The sequence below is a fragment of the Choloepus didactylus genome, chromosome 8, assembly GCF_015220235.1.
Source record: "Choloepus didactylus isolate mChoDid1 chromosome 8, mChoDid1.pri, whole genome shotgun sequence".
Lineage (NCBI taxonomy): Eukaryota > Metazoa > Chordata > Mammalia > Pilosa > Megalonychidae > Choloepus > Choloepus didactylus.
The window spans coordinates 55,649,541-55,667,798 of record NC_051314.1 but is presented as its reverse complement, the minus strand read 5'-3'; the positions used below and the strand labels follow the sequence as shown (position 1 = coordinate 55,667,798).

General features: G+C 34.7%; 1 protein-coding gene and 1 non-coding gene across 4 annotated transcripts in view; one reads left to right on the top strand and one right to left on the bottom strand.

Moving 5' to 3' along the window:
- Positions 1–18,258, bottom strand: part of CAPS2 (calcyphosine 2) — a 61,161-nt gene that overhangs the window by 27,836 nt on the left and 15,067 nt on the right. The window contains exons 3-8 of one of the 3 annotated variants that reach the window (XM_037848087.1): positions 15,341–15,390; positions 13,643–13,688; positions 11,872–12,048; positions 11,324–11,446; positions 7,941–8,008; positions 5,273–5,392 (exon numbers count right to left, since the gene is read on the bottom strand). In XM_037848087.1, the coding sequence (XP_037704015.1) occupies positions 5,273–5,392; positions 7,941–8,008; positions 11,324–11,446; positions 11,872–12,048; positions 13,643–13,688; positions 15,341–15,390 (584 nt within the window). Of the gene's footprint in view, positions 1–5,272; positions 5,393–7,940; positions 8,009–11,323; positions 11,447–11,871; positions 12,049–13,642; positions 13,689–15,340; positions 15,391–18,258 lie in introns of those variants that run through there. The other 2 variants (XM_037848088.1, XM_037848089.1) reach the window with 2 other exon arrangements.
- Positions 8,517–8,623, top strand: LOC119543600. The gene has a single exon (XR_005218664.1). It is a non-coding gene; the product is annotated as a U6 spliceosomal RNA (small nuclear RNA).

The following is an 18,258-nucleotide window of genomic DNA, read 5'->3' as shown; positions in this document are numbered from 1 at the left end:
TATATAAATAAGTTCCACAAATCATTAAGAAAAAGACAAACAATCCAAATGACTTCATGGGTATTTCACATAAGAGGATATCTAGATGGCCAATAAACTTAGGGAAAAGTGCCCAATTTCATTATTCATGGGTGAAATGCAAATTAAAATTTCAATGAGACAGAAACTAAGATGGTGGCTAGCTGAGACACGGCAAAAAAACCGCCTCCGTGAAAAACACTAGCTAAAAACCAGAAAGCGACCTAGAATACCAGTTACAGCGATGCGCCAGCTGGACGAGGGCTCCTAGCTCCAGAGGGGCCGTATACTTGGTGAAACTGGGAGTCGGCATTCTGAAACGAGTGAGTAAGCTGGCTGGAAGACCCGCAGCTGCGTGGCAGGCTGGGGAAGCCAGGGTTCAGCGTTTAGAGACCAGCTGGCTCTTTAAAAAAAAAAAAAAAAAAAAAAAAAAGGAGCAGCTCCGGCAGCAATTGTGGGAACCATGCAGTAAAACACAGCAAGAGGGGGCTGGGCCAGCCTCTTGGTGTCTGGCCAGGAAGACAGCCTACAGCAGATACCCTTGGGTTAAGGGGAATGGAGGGGGGAGCCGGAAGCAGAAAGAAACCCCATGGCTCGCAGCTGGCCCCCTGGAGGGCTGGATAAACTCCTGCCCAGGCCGTGCCCACAGCCCAGAGCCCCGCCAGTTGTCCCAGAGCTGGGAAGGAGGAACTGTGCGAGGAGAAGGGGGCTGAAACGCCCCGTTCAGCCATTTTTGCTTCAGGCTGGGAGTGCACTGGCGCACGGCAAGGCAGCCCAGGGCTTCCCTTGTGGGACGGCATGCACTGGTGACATAGCACAGCATTCCTTTGGCTGAGCTCCTGGAGGAGCGCGGCTGGGGGAGGGATCTGCTCAGAGAACCCAGGGACACTACGCCAAGTCCGGTGGTTTATGGATCAGCGAGAGAGAGGGTCTGGGGCTGAACTGAAATGAAGGCTTAGATTCTTGTGGCAGCTCTGAATCTCCAGGATCCTGGGGGATTTGAACATTAGAACTGCCCTTCCTCCCTGGCCACCCATACACACGCCCCACATTCAGGGCAGACAGCTCCAGCAACACACCCAAACTGAGTTCTCCAACTGAACCCACAAGAATCATTTCCCCACACACCATGGAAACAAGGTTGAGAACGGACTTGAGGGATATAGGTGACTCACAGACGCCATCTGCTGGTTAATTAGAGAAAGTGTACATCACCAAACTGTGTTCCTGAAAAATTAGATCGATATCCCTTTTTCTTTACAACTTGAAAGAACCCTATCAAGCAAAACAAATGCCAAGAGGCCAAAAACAACAGAAAATCTTAATGCATATGATAAAACCAGAAGATATGGAGAATACAACTCCAAACACACAAATCAAAATATTGGAAGATACAGTATACCTCGCAAAATTAATCAAAGAACTACAATCAAGGAACGAAAACACGGCAAAGGATTTAAAGGACATCAAGAAGACCATGGCCCAGGATTTAAGTGACATAAAGAAGACCCTGGAAGAGCATAAGGAAGACATTGCAAGAGTAAATAAAAAAAAAATAGAAGATCTTATGGAAATAAAAGAAAATGTTGGTCAAATTAAAAAGACTCTGGATATTCAAAATACAAGACTAGAGGAAGCCAAACAATATCTCAGTGTCCTAGAAGCCCACAGAACAGAAAATGAAAGAACAAAAGAAAGAATGGAGAAAAAAATAAAAACGATCGAAATGGATCTCAGGGATATGATAGATAAAATAAAACGTCCAAACTTAAGACTCATTGGTGTCCCAGAAGGGGAAGAGAAGGGTAAAGGTCTAGAAAGAGTATTCAAAGAAATTGTTGGGGAAAACTTCCCCAACCTTCTACACAATATAAACACACAAAGCATAAATGCCCAGTGAACTCCAAATAGAATAAAACCAAATAAACCCACTCCAAGACGTATTCTGATCAGACTGTCAAATACTGAAGAGAAGGAGCAAGTTCTGAAAGCAGCAAGAGAAAAGCAATTCACCACATACAAAGGAAACAACATAAGACTAAGTAGTGACTACTCAGTGGCCACCATGGAGGCGAGAAGGCAGTGGCATGACATATTTAAAATTCTGAGAGAGAAAAATTTCCAACCAAGAATACTTTATCCAGCAAAACTCTCCTTCAAATTTGAGGGAGAGCTTAAATTTTTCACAGATAAACAAATGCTGAGAGACTTTGCCGATGAGAGACCTGCCCTACTTCAGATTCTGAAGGGAACCCTGCTGGTGAAGAGACAGGGAAAGGAGAAAGAGATATAGAGAATTTTAACAGACATATATAGTACCTTACATCCCAAATCACCAGGACACTCACTTTTCTCTAGTGATCACAGATCTTTCTCCAGAAGGGACCATAAGCTGGGACATAAAACAAGCCTCAAGAAATTAAAAAAAAAAAAAAGCTGAATATACTCAAAGCACATTCTCCAACCACAATGGAATACAAATAGAAGTCAATAATTTTTGAGCTGTAATTCCACTAGTTACTTCCTACATGATATAAAATACACAAACTCTAAGGACAAATCAGTGGTTTTGAACTCAATGTAAAATATGTAATTTTAGACAACTATATAAAGGTAAGGGAATGAAGGAGTATAGGAACATAGTTTATGCATCCTATTAAAGTGAAGGTGGTATCAAAGAAAAACAAGATTGATCTGGATTTAAGAGGTTAATTTCAAGCTCCACAGTAGACACAGAGAAATTATCAGAGAATATAACCATAGAGATGAAAAGTAGAGTTTGGGTTAAGAGAAATGGGGGAAGGGGCAATGGGAAGTTAAGAAATGAGTGTAGGGTTGCTGTTTGAGGTGAAGGGAAATTTCTAGTAATGGATGGTGGGAAAGAGCATTACAACATTCTAAATGTGATTAATCCCACTAATGAAAGGCTAGGGAGGGGGTGGAATGGGAAGATTTAGGCTGTATATATGTTTCCACAATTGAAAAAAAAAAAAAAAAAGACAGTCTAACTAGATGACAATTGAATGCTAAGGATGAACTTGGATGGGACTGGAGGATAGAGGACAGGTGGCTCAAAGGGACACAGTTGAGACATAAGGAAAAGGAAATATAGAATGTAAGCTTTGTATCATTGTTGAATCTATTGTACTTCTTAGCTGCGCTTAATGGGATTGCATAAAAGAATGTTCTTGTTCATGGGAAGTGTATACATGAATTATAGTGTATGCTCAAGGATGTGTGCAGCTAACTCTCATATGTTCAGAAGACAGCAATAGATGATGGATGATAGGGAGGGAAAGAAATAGCGATGTGACAGCATGTTAAAGTTGGTGGATTGAGCTATCGGGGGAGAGGGGTCAGGGTATGATGGAATTCTGTGTATGGGGCTAGTATTGTTTTTGTAACTGTTCATATAACTTTGAATTTATGTCAAAATAAAAAAAAAAAGTAAAAAAAAAAAAAAATCTCAATGAGACTACACACATATAAGAAGAACCAAAATGGAAAACAAAAGAAAATAAAACAGAATACCAAACACAAGCAATTTGGGATGGAACTAGAATTCTCATACACCACTGGTGGTAATCTAAAATAGCACAACCACTTTGGAAAACCATTTAACAGTACCTTTTAAAGCTGAAAATATGCATACCAAATGACCTATCAATTTCACTTCTAAGTATATACTCAACAGAAATAAACACATATGTTCACCAAAAGGCATATACAAGAATGTTCATGGTATCACTTTTCATAAAGAGCCAAATGTCCACCAACACCAACATAAAATGTGGTATATTTGTGTATTGGAATACTTACAGCAATGATGGAAAAGACAACTAAAAATAACAACATAGATAATCTCACAAATATAATGTTGAGCAAAATAAGCCAGACACAAAGAGTCCAAATTTTGTGACTTCACTTATATAAAGTTCAAAACCAGGAGGGGGAAGTGGTTAGTAATTGGGAGGTGGCAGTAGGTAGGCTTCTAGGTTACTGGCAATGTTCTGTTTCTTTCAGGAGCTTAACATATAAGTGTGTTCATTTTGTGAAAATTCCTTAAGCTGTACACTTAAAATTTTTGGACTTTCCTGAATGTATGTTTTATTTTAATTGAGGTTTACTTTGGATATGTGGTGGGATGAATAACGGCACCCCAAGGTATTGATGCCCTAATCCCCAGAACCTGTGAATATGTTCCCTTATATGGTAAAAACAACTTTTGCAGATGTGATTAAGTAAGGATCATGAGATGGGAAGACTGCCCTTGATTACCTGGGTGAGCGCAATGTAGTAACAAGTGTCCTTGTAAGAGGGAAGCAGATGGAAATTTACTACCTCTGGAACTACAGAAGAGGAGTGTCAGAGTGATACATGCGAGAAAGACCCAGCCAACCACTGCTGGCTTTGAAGGTGGAAGAAGGGACTGCAAGCCAAGGAATGAAGGTAGCCTTCAGAAATTGAAAAACACAAGAAAAAAGAGTCTACCCTGAAGCTTCCAGAAGGAACACAGCCCCTCCAACACCTTGATTTTAGACTTCTGACCTCCAGAACTGTAAGAGAATAAATTTGCATTGTTTTAAGTCACTAAGTTTGTGGTAGTTTATTACAGCAGTAATGGAAAACTAATAAAAGATACCTTCAAATATTTAAAGGTATGAAACAAAGGCTTCCAGAAAATAAGAATCAGACCAAGAGATAAAAGCTATCAGAAAGTACTGTCTAACATTTACTGCAGTCTGAAAATTTTTAAAAGCTACTGCAGGAACTGGTAGATTTTCCACCCCATTAACTGTCAGTGAACTAACTAAGGAATTCAAGTGGACTAAACCAGATGACTGTCAAAGCTCATTCCTACTTACATAATTTATAAGCTACAAAACAAAATGAAAACCCAAACCTTATAAGTAACGTGAATTTTAATACGTTATATCAATGAGATTTAGCCAATATATATTGTGTTCATATAAATTTATCAGTTAATGTTTTATACATTTTCACATATATTATTGTCTAAAGTGTTGGTCATTATTCCTAAGCTACAAATTAAAAATCTGGAAGGCAAAGATGGCAAGGTGTTGTCCCAATATCTTAAGGTGTCACCGCTGAGATATGAACTCTAAACTTCTACCTCCCTTTATAGAGAAAAAAATGCAAAAACAAAAACTTTTCAATTAGATATAGTACCTTTAAAAAACACATTTATAACATGCTGACTGCATCCTCACTTTATATAATAAATACTTCTTACTTTGTTTCATGTAGTATTCTTTTCCTAACTCGTAAAGGTGTTATCTTTGGATCTGGAAGGATATGAGCACTTTCTTGTTTCTCAATGGTTAAATTTTGTTCTGGATCACTGATTACAGCCCTGTAAAGAAAAATACAATGTCTGGTAATTAAATGTGTGTCATACCATCAAAACTTTGTGTGCAGCCTTTTGATTGCACTTCCCACTTCCACTAAGCCACCTGCCTCAACTCTGACCTTTGGCCTAGTTAAGGAACCAGGCATAAACTTCCCCAGAGTTCAAACCCACATGGCAGCTGCCACCCATAGCACCCAAACACCTCACCCAAAACCCGCAGCTGGTCCCAATGATAAGCTAACCATCCCCACTACCCTTGAACTTATACTAAGATGACAGTGTAAGTAGACGGAGTAGAGAGAACAGATTCAAGAAACAGCAGCAGGACTAGGAAACTAATTGGATTTTGAGAACATCAGGTAGAAAGGAGATTCAATTAATAATATAAGGACTGTGGAAGTCGTAGTATGTGTTTTGGTTTGTTGTTGTTGTTGGTATAACAGAAGGAATTGTTGGCTATCATCATATCCTCACTTCCCTCCTTACCCAGCTTGGATTCCATGATTCATCTAAATATAAATTCCCCACCCACCTTTCAACAAACTTCCTCACTCTGGCTTTTTTCCTACTTGCCTTCCAAAACCCAAGTCTGAATGAATTTGTTGATTGACTGACTAAAAGAAGCACAAGAGGCCAAGGCTCAGAACTAAGACTCCATCAATTTTGCTCACGTATATAGTCAAAAGTAAGTAAAGAGTGAGAGCCACCCAGTCAAGCCTAGCCTGGATCGGCCAACCCAAAGACGCATGAGTGATAATTCATGATTGTTGTTTCAAGCTACTAAGTTTTGTGGTGACAAAAAACCAACCCATAAGTGTTTTGGCTTTTACTCTGATTTAGATGGAATATCACTGAAGGAAATAATCTGGCTTAATATGCTCGCTCTGGCTGCAGGGTTGATAAGAGAACATTAAGAGGAAAAGGCAAACACAATGAGTCTAGTTAGAAAGCAAATGAAATCACTCAGGAGACAGAATATGGTTTGAATAGGGATGGTGGTATAAATAAATATATTTTGCCAATAGAAATGACAGAGTTTGCTGACAAATTGGATGTAGGATTTGAGACAGAGGGATCTAAAGCATCACAAAAATTTTAGGCCTAAAGAACTGGAAGAATGGAATTGCAATGGAGGAAGGTTAAAGAGGATTTTGTTGGAGAAGAATAACGGGAGGGACTTTCAGGAAACCAGACTGTAAATGTTAAATTGAAGGCATAATAAGATCGCTTAGGAAGTAAATGTAAACTGAACAAATAGAAGAGGTCCATTAACTGAGCCCTTGGGCACTCCCACATTTAGACTGGGGAGATGAAGAGGAACCAGGAAGAGACTGAGAAGGAGTGGAAAACAGAAAGAAAACCATGCAAGTGTGGTGTCTAGTAAGACACGTGGGAAAAAGAAAAAATGTTTCAAAGAGAAGAAAGTTTCCAAAGAGACAGATGCCGCTAATGGGTATAATAAACAGGACTGAGAAATCACCCTGAGTCCAGCAGTACGGATGTCATCAGCAATCTTATGAAGAGAAGTTATAGTGAAATGGTGGGCGTAAGACACAAAGCAGGTTCAAGAGATAATGGCAGGAGATACACTGGAGACTGTAGGTATAGTTAATTGTTACAAAGAGTTTACTGTAAAACACACTGGTAGAATATCATTCTTTCTGCTATCTAGGCAATATTTTTTTTTTCAAAGCTAAATGTGTCTTACTTCTTCATTTAAGGATTCCTAGACTATCCCAGCCTCTTTCAAAATTCTACAATATTTACATGTTATCATGTAATTTAGCACTGCATATGTTAAAAGCTGATATCGTTTTCTGAGGGTTATATGTTAGTGTCATCTACCCTGCTAGGTTTTAAAGTTCTTGACAGCACCACGGTTCACAAACTGTGTGCCAAGTAACCCTGGGGTACCATGGTGAAATCTAGGAACACACGTGTGATAAATTTTTAATTTTGAGGGAAACACAATGATACTTAATATCTGTTGGACACCGTGAGAACTGCTGACTTAAGGTAGCTTACAGTTTCAGCAAGAGATTATGCTACATTCCTTTGATAATATCATATCTCTGCATAGCTGAGTTTTCTGCAGGTGCTGTGATTAAAAAAAAACAAGTACCAAGTGAACATCAATGTGGAGCACAAAGTGAGGATGGCAATATCCTAAATGATTCCAAGGCTTGAGACACTGTGTAATGCCCAACAGGCACACACATCCCATTAATATAATTGTGGTTATTTAGAATAAAATTATTTTTTTCTTTCAGTTTATGTGTATAATTTTTTTCAAACACCCATTAAATTCTTAGAAAATAAATATTCAGATGTTTAGACCTAAATACTTAATAAACGGTTAGGTTCTTTCTACTGGCCTAGGAGTCCTGTGAAAAAAATTATTAGAACAGTAAGAGTGCAGTGAACAGAGAACATTTGGGAATCTCTGAGCTTGCCACTTGTTGATTCACCAAGGAAGTAAGTGTTATGCATGGAAAAGAAACTTAATGAGAACCTTCTGAATGGATTTCTATTATCAGTCACCAACTCTCACCTAGATAAGTGGTCTATCATTACTTGCTCTGCAACAGTCTGTTTCTTCTTCTCAGTAGCCACAATTTCCTGAGAAGAGAAATTAAAGAAAGAAAATTTCATTTGCCATAAAACAAAAGAATACAATAGTTAACATAAGAGTTGTAAAACATAAATTAAACATTTCCAATTGCCTTATTGAATATAGATTGAAATATCCATTATTAAAATAAATTTAAATTCTAACTATTTAATCTACAAAGCACATTTTATTTCCTGTAAAGTAATGCACTTATATTTTAGTAGTCATCAGATCATTTCCACCAGCTGCTTTTCCCTTTTATGAAGTCAGAATAAAAGAGAAGGAGCTTCCGAACAAGATCTCCCCTGCAAAAGGCACTTTACCTACCCCAAAAAGAACACCACCACTGGTGAGTCCAGTTTAATATTATTCTCCAATAGAATAGGCTGAAACTGAAGTAAATCATTCAACCCTACATCAAAAATCTAAAACACAAGAACAGAAACAAAAAAACCTCTCATCCTTAAAATAATTAAAAAAATTTTTATGTATATAACCCAATAACAATACTTGATCATGCTCACTTTGGCAGCACAGACACTAAAATTGGAATGATACAGAAGAGATTTGCACAGCCCCTGTGGAAGGATGAGATGCAAATCTGTGAAGCATTCCATATTTTTAATGGATGGTGATAATGGTAGCACAACATTGTGAATGTAATTAACAGCACTGAAATATATATATATCTGAATGTGATTAAAAGGGAAATCTTAGACTGTATGTATAGTAACAATAAAAATTTTTAAAAAAATCCATGAACTACACTATTCAACAATGAACCCTAAGTTAAACCATAGACTTTAATTAATAGTATAATTATAAAAATGTGCTGTCATCAATTGTAAAAAATGTTCCACACCAATTCAAGGTGTTGGTGGTGGGGTGGTACATATGAATCCTGTATTTTATGCACGATTGTTCTGTAAACGCACTACTTCTATAAATTAAGAAAAAAATTAATTCAAAAAAAGTTACGCTTGATCAAATTTTCTCAACTTCTGGTTTAATTAAACTGACATCATACTATTTTTTTGGTTTTCCAAATTATCCTAATGTAGTTTTACTACTTCTTAGGCCATCTCAAATGGAAAGATATGTAATCATTCAATTTCAATCTGATTACTGTGTAACTATAAACACTAAAATGTTTTTTTGAAAGGCAAGCGAAAAAGTTTAAAAAATTAAGAAGTCAAAATAGAGCTTTTTCTATTATTAGAATGTGTATTATTGTCATCCTTATTGATGAACAAAATCAAGAAGAATAATGTCGTTTAAGATAGAGGCTGTGTGAACGTGCTTTATTTAAAACTGTCACAAAATATCAAATAAGAATGTCTGAGGCCTTTCGCAAAAACTAAAAGTAAATCTGCTAAGAATCCTGAAAATATTGGAACAATTATTTGATGTTTGCCTATAATCAAATTTAGTTTTTTGTTTGGAAGGAACAAATGTATAATTTAAACATCCAAATATGTTCCATATACAAAAATTATATTTAGTATATAACTTCATCTTATGCTGTTCTCTAAGTTCAAGACACTTTTTAATGCTTTTTGTTTAGTAATAAATTTTAAATAGCAATTAAAAAGTTAGAAAAGTTATATAACTTACAGGTAAAGCAAGTATATTTTATAAATATCTAAGGGTGATTTAGAAAGTGGATAGTGGCTAAAACATGTTGAAATTATATACCCAAAGGATCACTTATCCAAAGGCCAGACTTCAGATCAGCTACAGCCAGAACATATATGTAAAACCCAGTAGTAAGCAAAGGAAGTGAAGATGATTATCATAGGGCCCACGCAGAAAGCCCACCCTGAGTGCTGGAGATCATGGTGGCTTATACTTTGTAGGAAAGGCTAGAAGCACCTGCAGGCACACTGGTGTAGAGTCTGAGTAAACACAGAGCTGGTTAGAAGTAGAAGTCACATTGATGGAAAAGGTCTGATAACAATGAAAAATGACAAATGAACTAGAACAGACAGACACAAAAACCACAGATTCACTGCTTCTGTCATCCTTTTAGGTAGTTAAAAATTAAATAATGAAGTTTCCACCTAAATTTTGTAAAAAGATTGATAGTGATTTCAGACACCTTGAAAGTTTATGCATGTAAACATTTCTTTGGAAAAGCCAGATAAACAGGTGCTACCTATAAAAAAGTAAAACTTACTTGATGGTAAAATTAGGCATATTGTAAGGAAAAGAAGTCCACCCCTGCAGATGACTCTAGATTATACTAATAACAAAATCTAATGGGCCTTAAGTATTGGTAACATCCATTTAAGTATAACTGCAGGAATATATCAAAATAAGGCTTACTTGGGATACTACTTCACCTATAAAATCGTTCCTTTAATTTTAGGACAATCTGGTAATAATCCTTAATCTATTTAGCATAAACATCTACAGATAATGGGCATAGAAAATAACCTGTGGCTAGTTTTAGAGAAAGAACTATAACAAATGAAGCAACTGGGGAGACTCATAGAAAATCAGTCTACCTTATCCAGAGATTGATTACCTATTGCTTTCATTTCAGAAGATACTGATTCTGGATGCTTATAACCCAAAAATATATATATATTGCATTTCCCCTCAATTATAATGATACTGTAACTAGCAAAAACCATGTCATTTTATTATTATTTAGGTTATCAAACCAGAGTTTTCCCAATTTGTGCATCACCATATACAGGTACATCAATCAGTGACAGGTATGCCTGTGATATGAATCACCCAGGGGTTCCTGGGGTAGCCACTGGACTCCAACTTTAAGCAGCTTGGTCCTCTTACCCCAGGACACTATACAAATGTTATAATTACCTCTTTATACCAGAACCAGTTTAAACAATGCTCATCAAACTTAATCTAAGTACAAAAGATTTTTTAAAATGTAAAGTCAATATCGAGAGTATGGGATTTGCTTCTCTTTTCCCAAAGAAAAATTACTTTATTTCTGGCCTTTTCCATAACTACTTGAATTTCTCTAGTTATACTAGCTTATTTCAAAAAATAACCAGATCCCCTTTTTGGAGGAAGATACCAAACAAATCCTCTAATATGAATAGCAGCCAATCCACATTTTGAACAGTATAAACAAAATTTTTGCAAAACTCCTAAAGTTTCAAGACAATATTTCTACAGAAACAAGTCAATAATTTATCAAAACAGAGCTCAAGTTGCACATTAATGAATATTCACCTCTATCCAAGTTCAACTGTTGAGATCATTTATTCAATTGTAAGTCTATAAAATATCAAAAATCAAATTTTCCTAATGGCTTATGAAATAATTAAGTAAAAATGCTAATAAAGTACCGCCTCAAATTTTCTTGCACTTTGTTGTGAATTGTAAGGGTTGTCTGCATAACCTTGCTGTAAGAGGGCTTTCCTATCCAAAGTTGTAAGATCGTCCATGAAGGTTTCTTCGCCTTGTACACACTATTCATAAAGACAACAAACGAACCTTAGTATACATATTTAGAATAACTATTTTTTAACAAAATAAGGCATTAAATAACCACTGCACCTCGGTTTACTCATAGATAAAATGAGGATTAACAATAGTGCCTACTTCACTAAAAGGGATTAATGAGATAATACATTTTACATGTATTACTTTTGAAAGTATCTGACACACAGCAAGCATTCAATAAAGGTTAGCAACTATTATAACTATTATTGTCCATGTTGAGTCTTTGTAAAATTAATAAGCCTGGGCATGTCTACACTTAAATTATAAAATTAAAATTTATAATTATTATAGCTAATAGCCAAACATATGAAGCAAAAAGAAAATTGTGTCTATAATCTGTGCACTGTTCTCTTTAAATTCCATCAGAATTTTTAAGTGTCTCATACATTACCTTTCCATCCATATTGTTTCTAGGAGATTGTGGACATGTGACAATTGAATTTTTCTTCTGTGCATTTATTTGACTATGCTGTTTAAACCCCTCTTTCATTTCGGTCTTATATTGCTGGTATTTTAGTTTATATTTGCCTGTTGGTGCTGGTAAATTTTCAGGTATTACGTTTTGCTCCTAGAGGTAAAAAGAAAAATTATTCTATGCACCAGAAAAAAAAATCAAAACTGTAATGTTCCTTATTAATATTGACAGGTTTATTTTTTTCCCCTCAGCATTTAAGCCTAAGAAAAAGACCATTATAACCTATGCTCTAAGCAAAGGTGAGGTTTAAAACATTTATCTGGTACATCACTATTAACCAATCAGAGCAGATGGAACTGCACAGAATGGACACTGGTCTTAAATACACAGTAAGACGGCACCTTGTTTCTAAGCTGAAGATCAGTACTGGTTCTAAAATAATTTGAGAGAAGAAAAACAACTTTATTTCCTTACAAGGGTTTTAGATAGACTTTTTTTTTTTTTCCTAAGTAGAACTCCATTGTCAAGACTTTCTTCTGGAATAGTCATAAGAATTGGAAATCACTAGTACTGAGGAACTAGGGAGATCATTAATACTGAGATGAAGCACTGGTTGCCATTTCTAGACAACTGAGATATGCCACCTTCTGATATTATTTGGTTTCCTGACACATTTCCATGGGAGTGAGAGAAGAGACCAGAGAATAAGAAACCTAAATGGAGTACTAAGCAACACAAGGGATTCATATTGGACCAGAGAAGGAGAGACACTAAAAGTAGCATACAAAAGCCAGTCCAATGCTAGAAAAGTGTTGAGAACATCTGATAAATCTAATCCAGAGAAGGATGAGGCAAAGCTTCATGATGAAATCTGCAGCAAGATACAGACCGGGATACTATTCATGCAAATTTATCCAAAATAAGACTGAGAATAGCATGAATAGAGCTAGCTCTTGAAAAAAGACTAAGACAAACAGAAACCAAAGCTTTCAGCTGGAAAACAGATTGGAATTTGTATTCTGGTGGAATACAGAGCAAGGACTGAAATTAAAAATGTGAAATAAAACACTAGATATTCTTTCAAGTATGAACATGTCCCAAAGAGATACCTTGGAATAAGTACATTTACTTACTAACTCCACAGTATTCTAGTAGTCTAAGGTATGAAGCAATTTCTGAGAGAAAAATGTTACATTGTTAAACAAGCAAAATCTGATCTCATATTTTGCCATATTTACAAAATTCCTGGATTCCATATTACTATATGCTTATATTTTAACAAATTTATAAGAAAATTTTAAATGCCATTGCTATTGAGTTTACTGACTGTGAGAAAAAAAATGCAATACAAAGTAAAATTATTTCACCAATATTATAGTTTCTGATTTTAAGGTATAAAATATTTAAACTGGACAAAACATAGACTGAATATAACAACATTTCTGGATTAAATACTAGTAATCATTTTCTAATAATTATTTCTAATAATGCATACTATAATTCTGAAAGTTGATAAAAAAATAAATACTAACTAGTTCCTTTAGAGAATTCTGAGTATATGGTATTTGAAATGGTGTAACCCAACCAACAGAAGAAGATGAATTTGGTGGGTTAAAATGAATATTCGCTGCATTAAGTGGAACATATGAAAAATCATCCTAAAAATAAAATTAAATGATACTTATCATATTCTCTATATAATATTATTTTCAGATGTAGATTATATTACATATAAAGTAAAAATTACCTCATCATCAGAGTCAACAAGGCTTCCCAAATCAAGCCGTGGAACCCTGAAAGAAATAATCTATGCATCCCATAACTTTTAAAAATAAGACTTTTGAAATTACAAATCATATATGCTACATTTTATATAAAGAAGTACACCGAAGCCAGTGGTGTGCTGAAGCCTGCTCGTAATGGCTTGTGAGAGATTTTTATTAAATGCTCAGTACTTTTTCAAGCTGATTGTTTAATACAGTTATTTTTAATTATATAAATTTAAAATTAAATTATATTTAAAACAAAGGTACTAACTGCTCAAAACTCATCACTACCTAATGATTTTACTGTATTTTACTAGTATCTGTGCTGTAGAGGTTATTTTTACATCTACGGTATCTGTAAAATAATATAATGATGCACTTCTCCTCCTAACTCTGTGTTCAGTCATATCACATAGGCATTTTGAAATCAGCCAGGATGGGTGATTCCTTAACAAATGCTATGAATCAGGACTTGATTTATTATTTTGTTGATCACCAAGACTTCAAAAAATGGTAGAGAAATGTTAATAATGTAGATTAAACTTTAAAATGTGCCATGTCTGCAGCTGTCACATTGCAAAGAGTACAAAAAACAGGAAATAGTGTTCTGGCACTCAAAACTATTATTCAATTCAGCAAAGAAGTCACTCATGTCACTCTAAAGTAAATGAAAATATCAACGAACATTCATGTTGGAACTACATTGGTTCATCAAATGCATCCATTGCTTGGCTACAGATAAAAGAACTCAGCAAAAATTAAAGAAAGCATGAAATAAAGAGTTTACATATTTTATTACTATTTGTAAATTGCTATACATCTTTTAAATAAGCAATATTTATAATAAACTTATAAATTTAAGTTTATAAATAAATAAGTAAAAATTATAATAAACTTTCAGAAAACTACTTGTTAAACATTTACCAGCACATCATTGACTGCAGCCAATGTTACGTACTCAGTATCTTGTATTTAACACTTGTACCTAGCTCTATTCTTTGTATCTAGATGGGCACACAGATATCTATTATAAGAACCCCATGAAATTGCTGATATTTGCTCCTTCTTTTACCTACAAAAATGTGAGTTTTATGTAGTTAATAGCCTAATAAATTACTAAGACTTTAATATCAATTTTCTTAGAAGTCTGATAGTCTAAAACACTTGAAAAGAATATAAAAAAATCATAATTCCAAATTTTAAAAGGCAAAAATAAGGTAAAATATAAAACATAAATTAATGTATTGTAATCCAAAAATAAAGTCTTTTAAATAAGATTGATAAAATTGTCAAATTCATCAAGATAAGATTAAAGCATATATAAATTTACCATTGAATTCATTCAACTCTCCCAATTACAAAATGCAATATTTAGGTATTTCCTTAATAAATTCATTTAGCTAAATTTTCCAAATAAAGCAATATTTAACTTTTTCAGTAAAATGTAAGAATAAAATTAAAGAAAATGAAAAAAAAGGTATTGCCCATAATCCTGCTACCTATTACAATTATATTATAATTTTGGCATAGTGATTTTTCAGGATTTACATATGCATATAAATTTTTCTGTGGTTCACAACCATAGCTACCTATACAGTTTTGCTTTCTTTTTTTTACTGGTTAATATATCAAAAATATTTGACTATTAAACAGTTCAAATGTGCAGAAATGTGACTTACACAGGAGGGCAAGGATTCTGGGTTGCCCATGATTCCGAAGACACTCCTTGCTTTAATCGGAAAAGAAAAAAAGGATAACTGGTATGTATCTACCCTTTGGTGGTACTTTAAAAGATAAACAATATGTCCATACAATAGAGCTAATTACAGTTTTTCTCAATAAACTTCATATAAGAAATATTTATTAACCTCCTCTCTACTGTGCATGAGATACAGAGATGAAATGATAAAGCAAGATAATCCCTATCCTCATCACACTCTGTCTTCTAGGGAAGACACTCACTCAAACAACAATGTGAAAAATAAGGGCTATGATAGGGCAACTATTCAAAGCATGTGTGCTCAACCTAGTCTAGGAGTTCAGGAAGCATTTTCAAAAGAAGTAACCTGTAAACTGAGCTCTGAAGGATAAGCTGGAGTTAGCCAGATGAAGAAAGGAGAGAGAAAATTTTCAGGCAGGAGGAACAACTTGCCCTACACAGGTCCACAGGCAAACATTAGCACTTTTGAAAGGGGTTAAATCCAGAGTGTGAAGAGTTAGAGGACAGATCTGTCCTAAAGGTGACAGAAAAACATTACAGTGTTTTAAGCGAGAAAGTGACACACACACGTATGTGTTTATAAATAGTCAATCTTATTACCAAAAATTTGTGCAAAGACACAAAAATTACAGTGAACTTAGCCACCATGGACTAAGAAATATGTATACATCTTAGGAAAAGTGCAAGCTAGTAGAAGCAGGAAATAATTCACCCATCAGGACTTATACTTTACATCTGAAATGTTACCTATTTCATCATTTTTTTTGTGATATGGATAGCAAGTACAGAAATTACATTCAAGACTGAGTTTCATCACTCTAGTTGAACATAAAAGTAAGGAAATACAAATTCTGCTTAGTATCAACTTTAATATGAGATTGTTTTAAATAATATAATAAATAGTTAAGATATAGAAATGGTAAAATCATAAAATGATCATTTAAATGGAAATATATATATTCAACATAGACTTAAAAAGCAGCACACTTTCATCACATACCAAAGGTTTTCTTAATTGTATTTGAGAAACATCATGTCATCATCTAACTTTAGGAGAAAACCTAAATAGAATATTGCCTTAGTTATCACAGTCATCATCATCATGATGCCCCAGAAAGAGTTTGAATAGGCACACAGACAGTCCTCAGAATTCAAAGGCATAACTTTTTTAGAATGGTGGTTACTTTCCTTGTCTAGTTCCAACAAAATTATGCTTAGTCAATCCAGAAGAAAGATAAGTTATAGTTTATAAGTCCCTAGGGTCGAAGATCAGCAAAATATGGTCCAAGCCCTGCTTTTGCAAATGAAGTTTTATTGGTACACATCCATGCTAATTTGTTTATGAATAGTCTAAAACTGTGTTCACACTACAATAGCAGAGTTGAGTGGCTGCAACAGAGACTGCATGGCCCACAAAGCCAAAAATATTTGCTACCTGGCCCTTGACAGAAAAAGTTGGATATTTTTGCTTCATGTCTTCTTCACCGTTTAATTATAAGCTATTTCTGTATTACTCCTTAAAATCATCATTTTATGCATGTTGCATATTGAGGAAGTGCCATAATTAACCTTATATTCTTCAACTGCTATATATTTTCCAATATTTTTTTCACTATTAAAAAAGCACAGTAAAGAATACCTTTATCATGTGTTTTTTTCCCCTACATTTTGGACTATTTTCTTGGAACATATTGTCAGGAATGGGGAATAACTTAAAACAAATAATTCGAAAAATTTTGTAGCTCAATACATACTGCCAATCACATTTAAAACAATATACCAATTTACAATGCACCATCTCTAGTTCTGAGTACTCTTACTATTACCTACTTTTTTCCAATTTAATAGAGGCATAAAGCCATATCATTATTTTAATATGCATTCCTTTGATTATCATTCGGGCCAAACAGCATTTTGTGCTCTTATCTCATACATGTATCTAATCAATTGTTGATGTTTATAATGCTGACATTTGTTGTTTTAAGTACCATGTTTTTAAGGAGCATATTATTTCTGACTTTTAATTCTCTCTTGGAATGTTCCACAAATTATAGCTGATAACCACTATATTGACACTTTGCTCATACACTATAAAAGACAATAATCTGGGCATTTGAGATTTTTTTTTCCCCTTAAGAAACAGCAGTTCTAAGATACACATAAGCCTATCCCCTAAATTCCACCACCAGGAGGACCTACCTGATAAGGTATTATTTTGGCAGAAAATGGTAAATACAGTAATCATTCTTTTAAGAACTTAAACTTTGAGCTTTCCCTAACAATCAACCAAAAAAAAAAAAATTTTGGATCCTTCATAATATTATTACCAATCAAACAGTGGGAAAAACTGTAAAACTACACTTGATATTTTGACTAACAAGAATGGCTCCTCTAATTCAATCATCAAAGTAATTCAGATTTGCCATAATAATGTGGACCCTAAGAACCAAAAGCATTATTTCATTCATATAAATGAGATGGTTTAAAATAGGGTAAAGAGCACAGGCCTTAGAGCGAGAACTGGAGTTCAAAATCCTGGCTCTGCTACTTAGGTACATGACTTTGGCAAATTGCCTAATCTCTAGGAGCCTCAGTTCCTGCATGTCTAAAGCAGGCTGATGATAGTATCTACCGCTCAGGTTTGTTGTAAGAATTAATTGATAAAGTCAGTAAAACATTTACCACGGTTCCTGATAAGCAACAAGCATTGGTTTTTGGAATAGTAGGAATAAGAGGCTATACCTCTCTTTTTTATAGTTCTAAATTAAACTTGATATTTACCAAATTCTGTCATGGGTACATAGACAAAACAGCTTAAAAGTTGCAATTAATTAATCAAAGAAATACACAACTGTAAATCATGGAGGTTAAGATTAA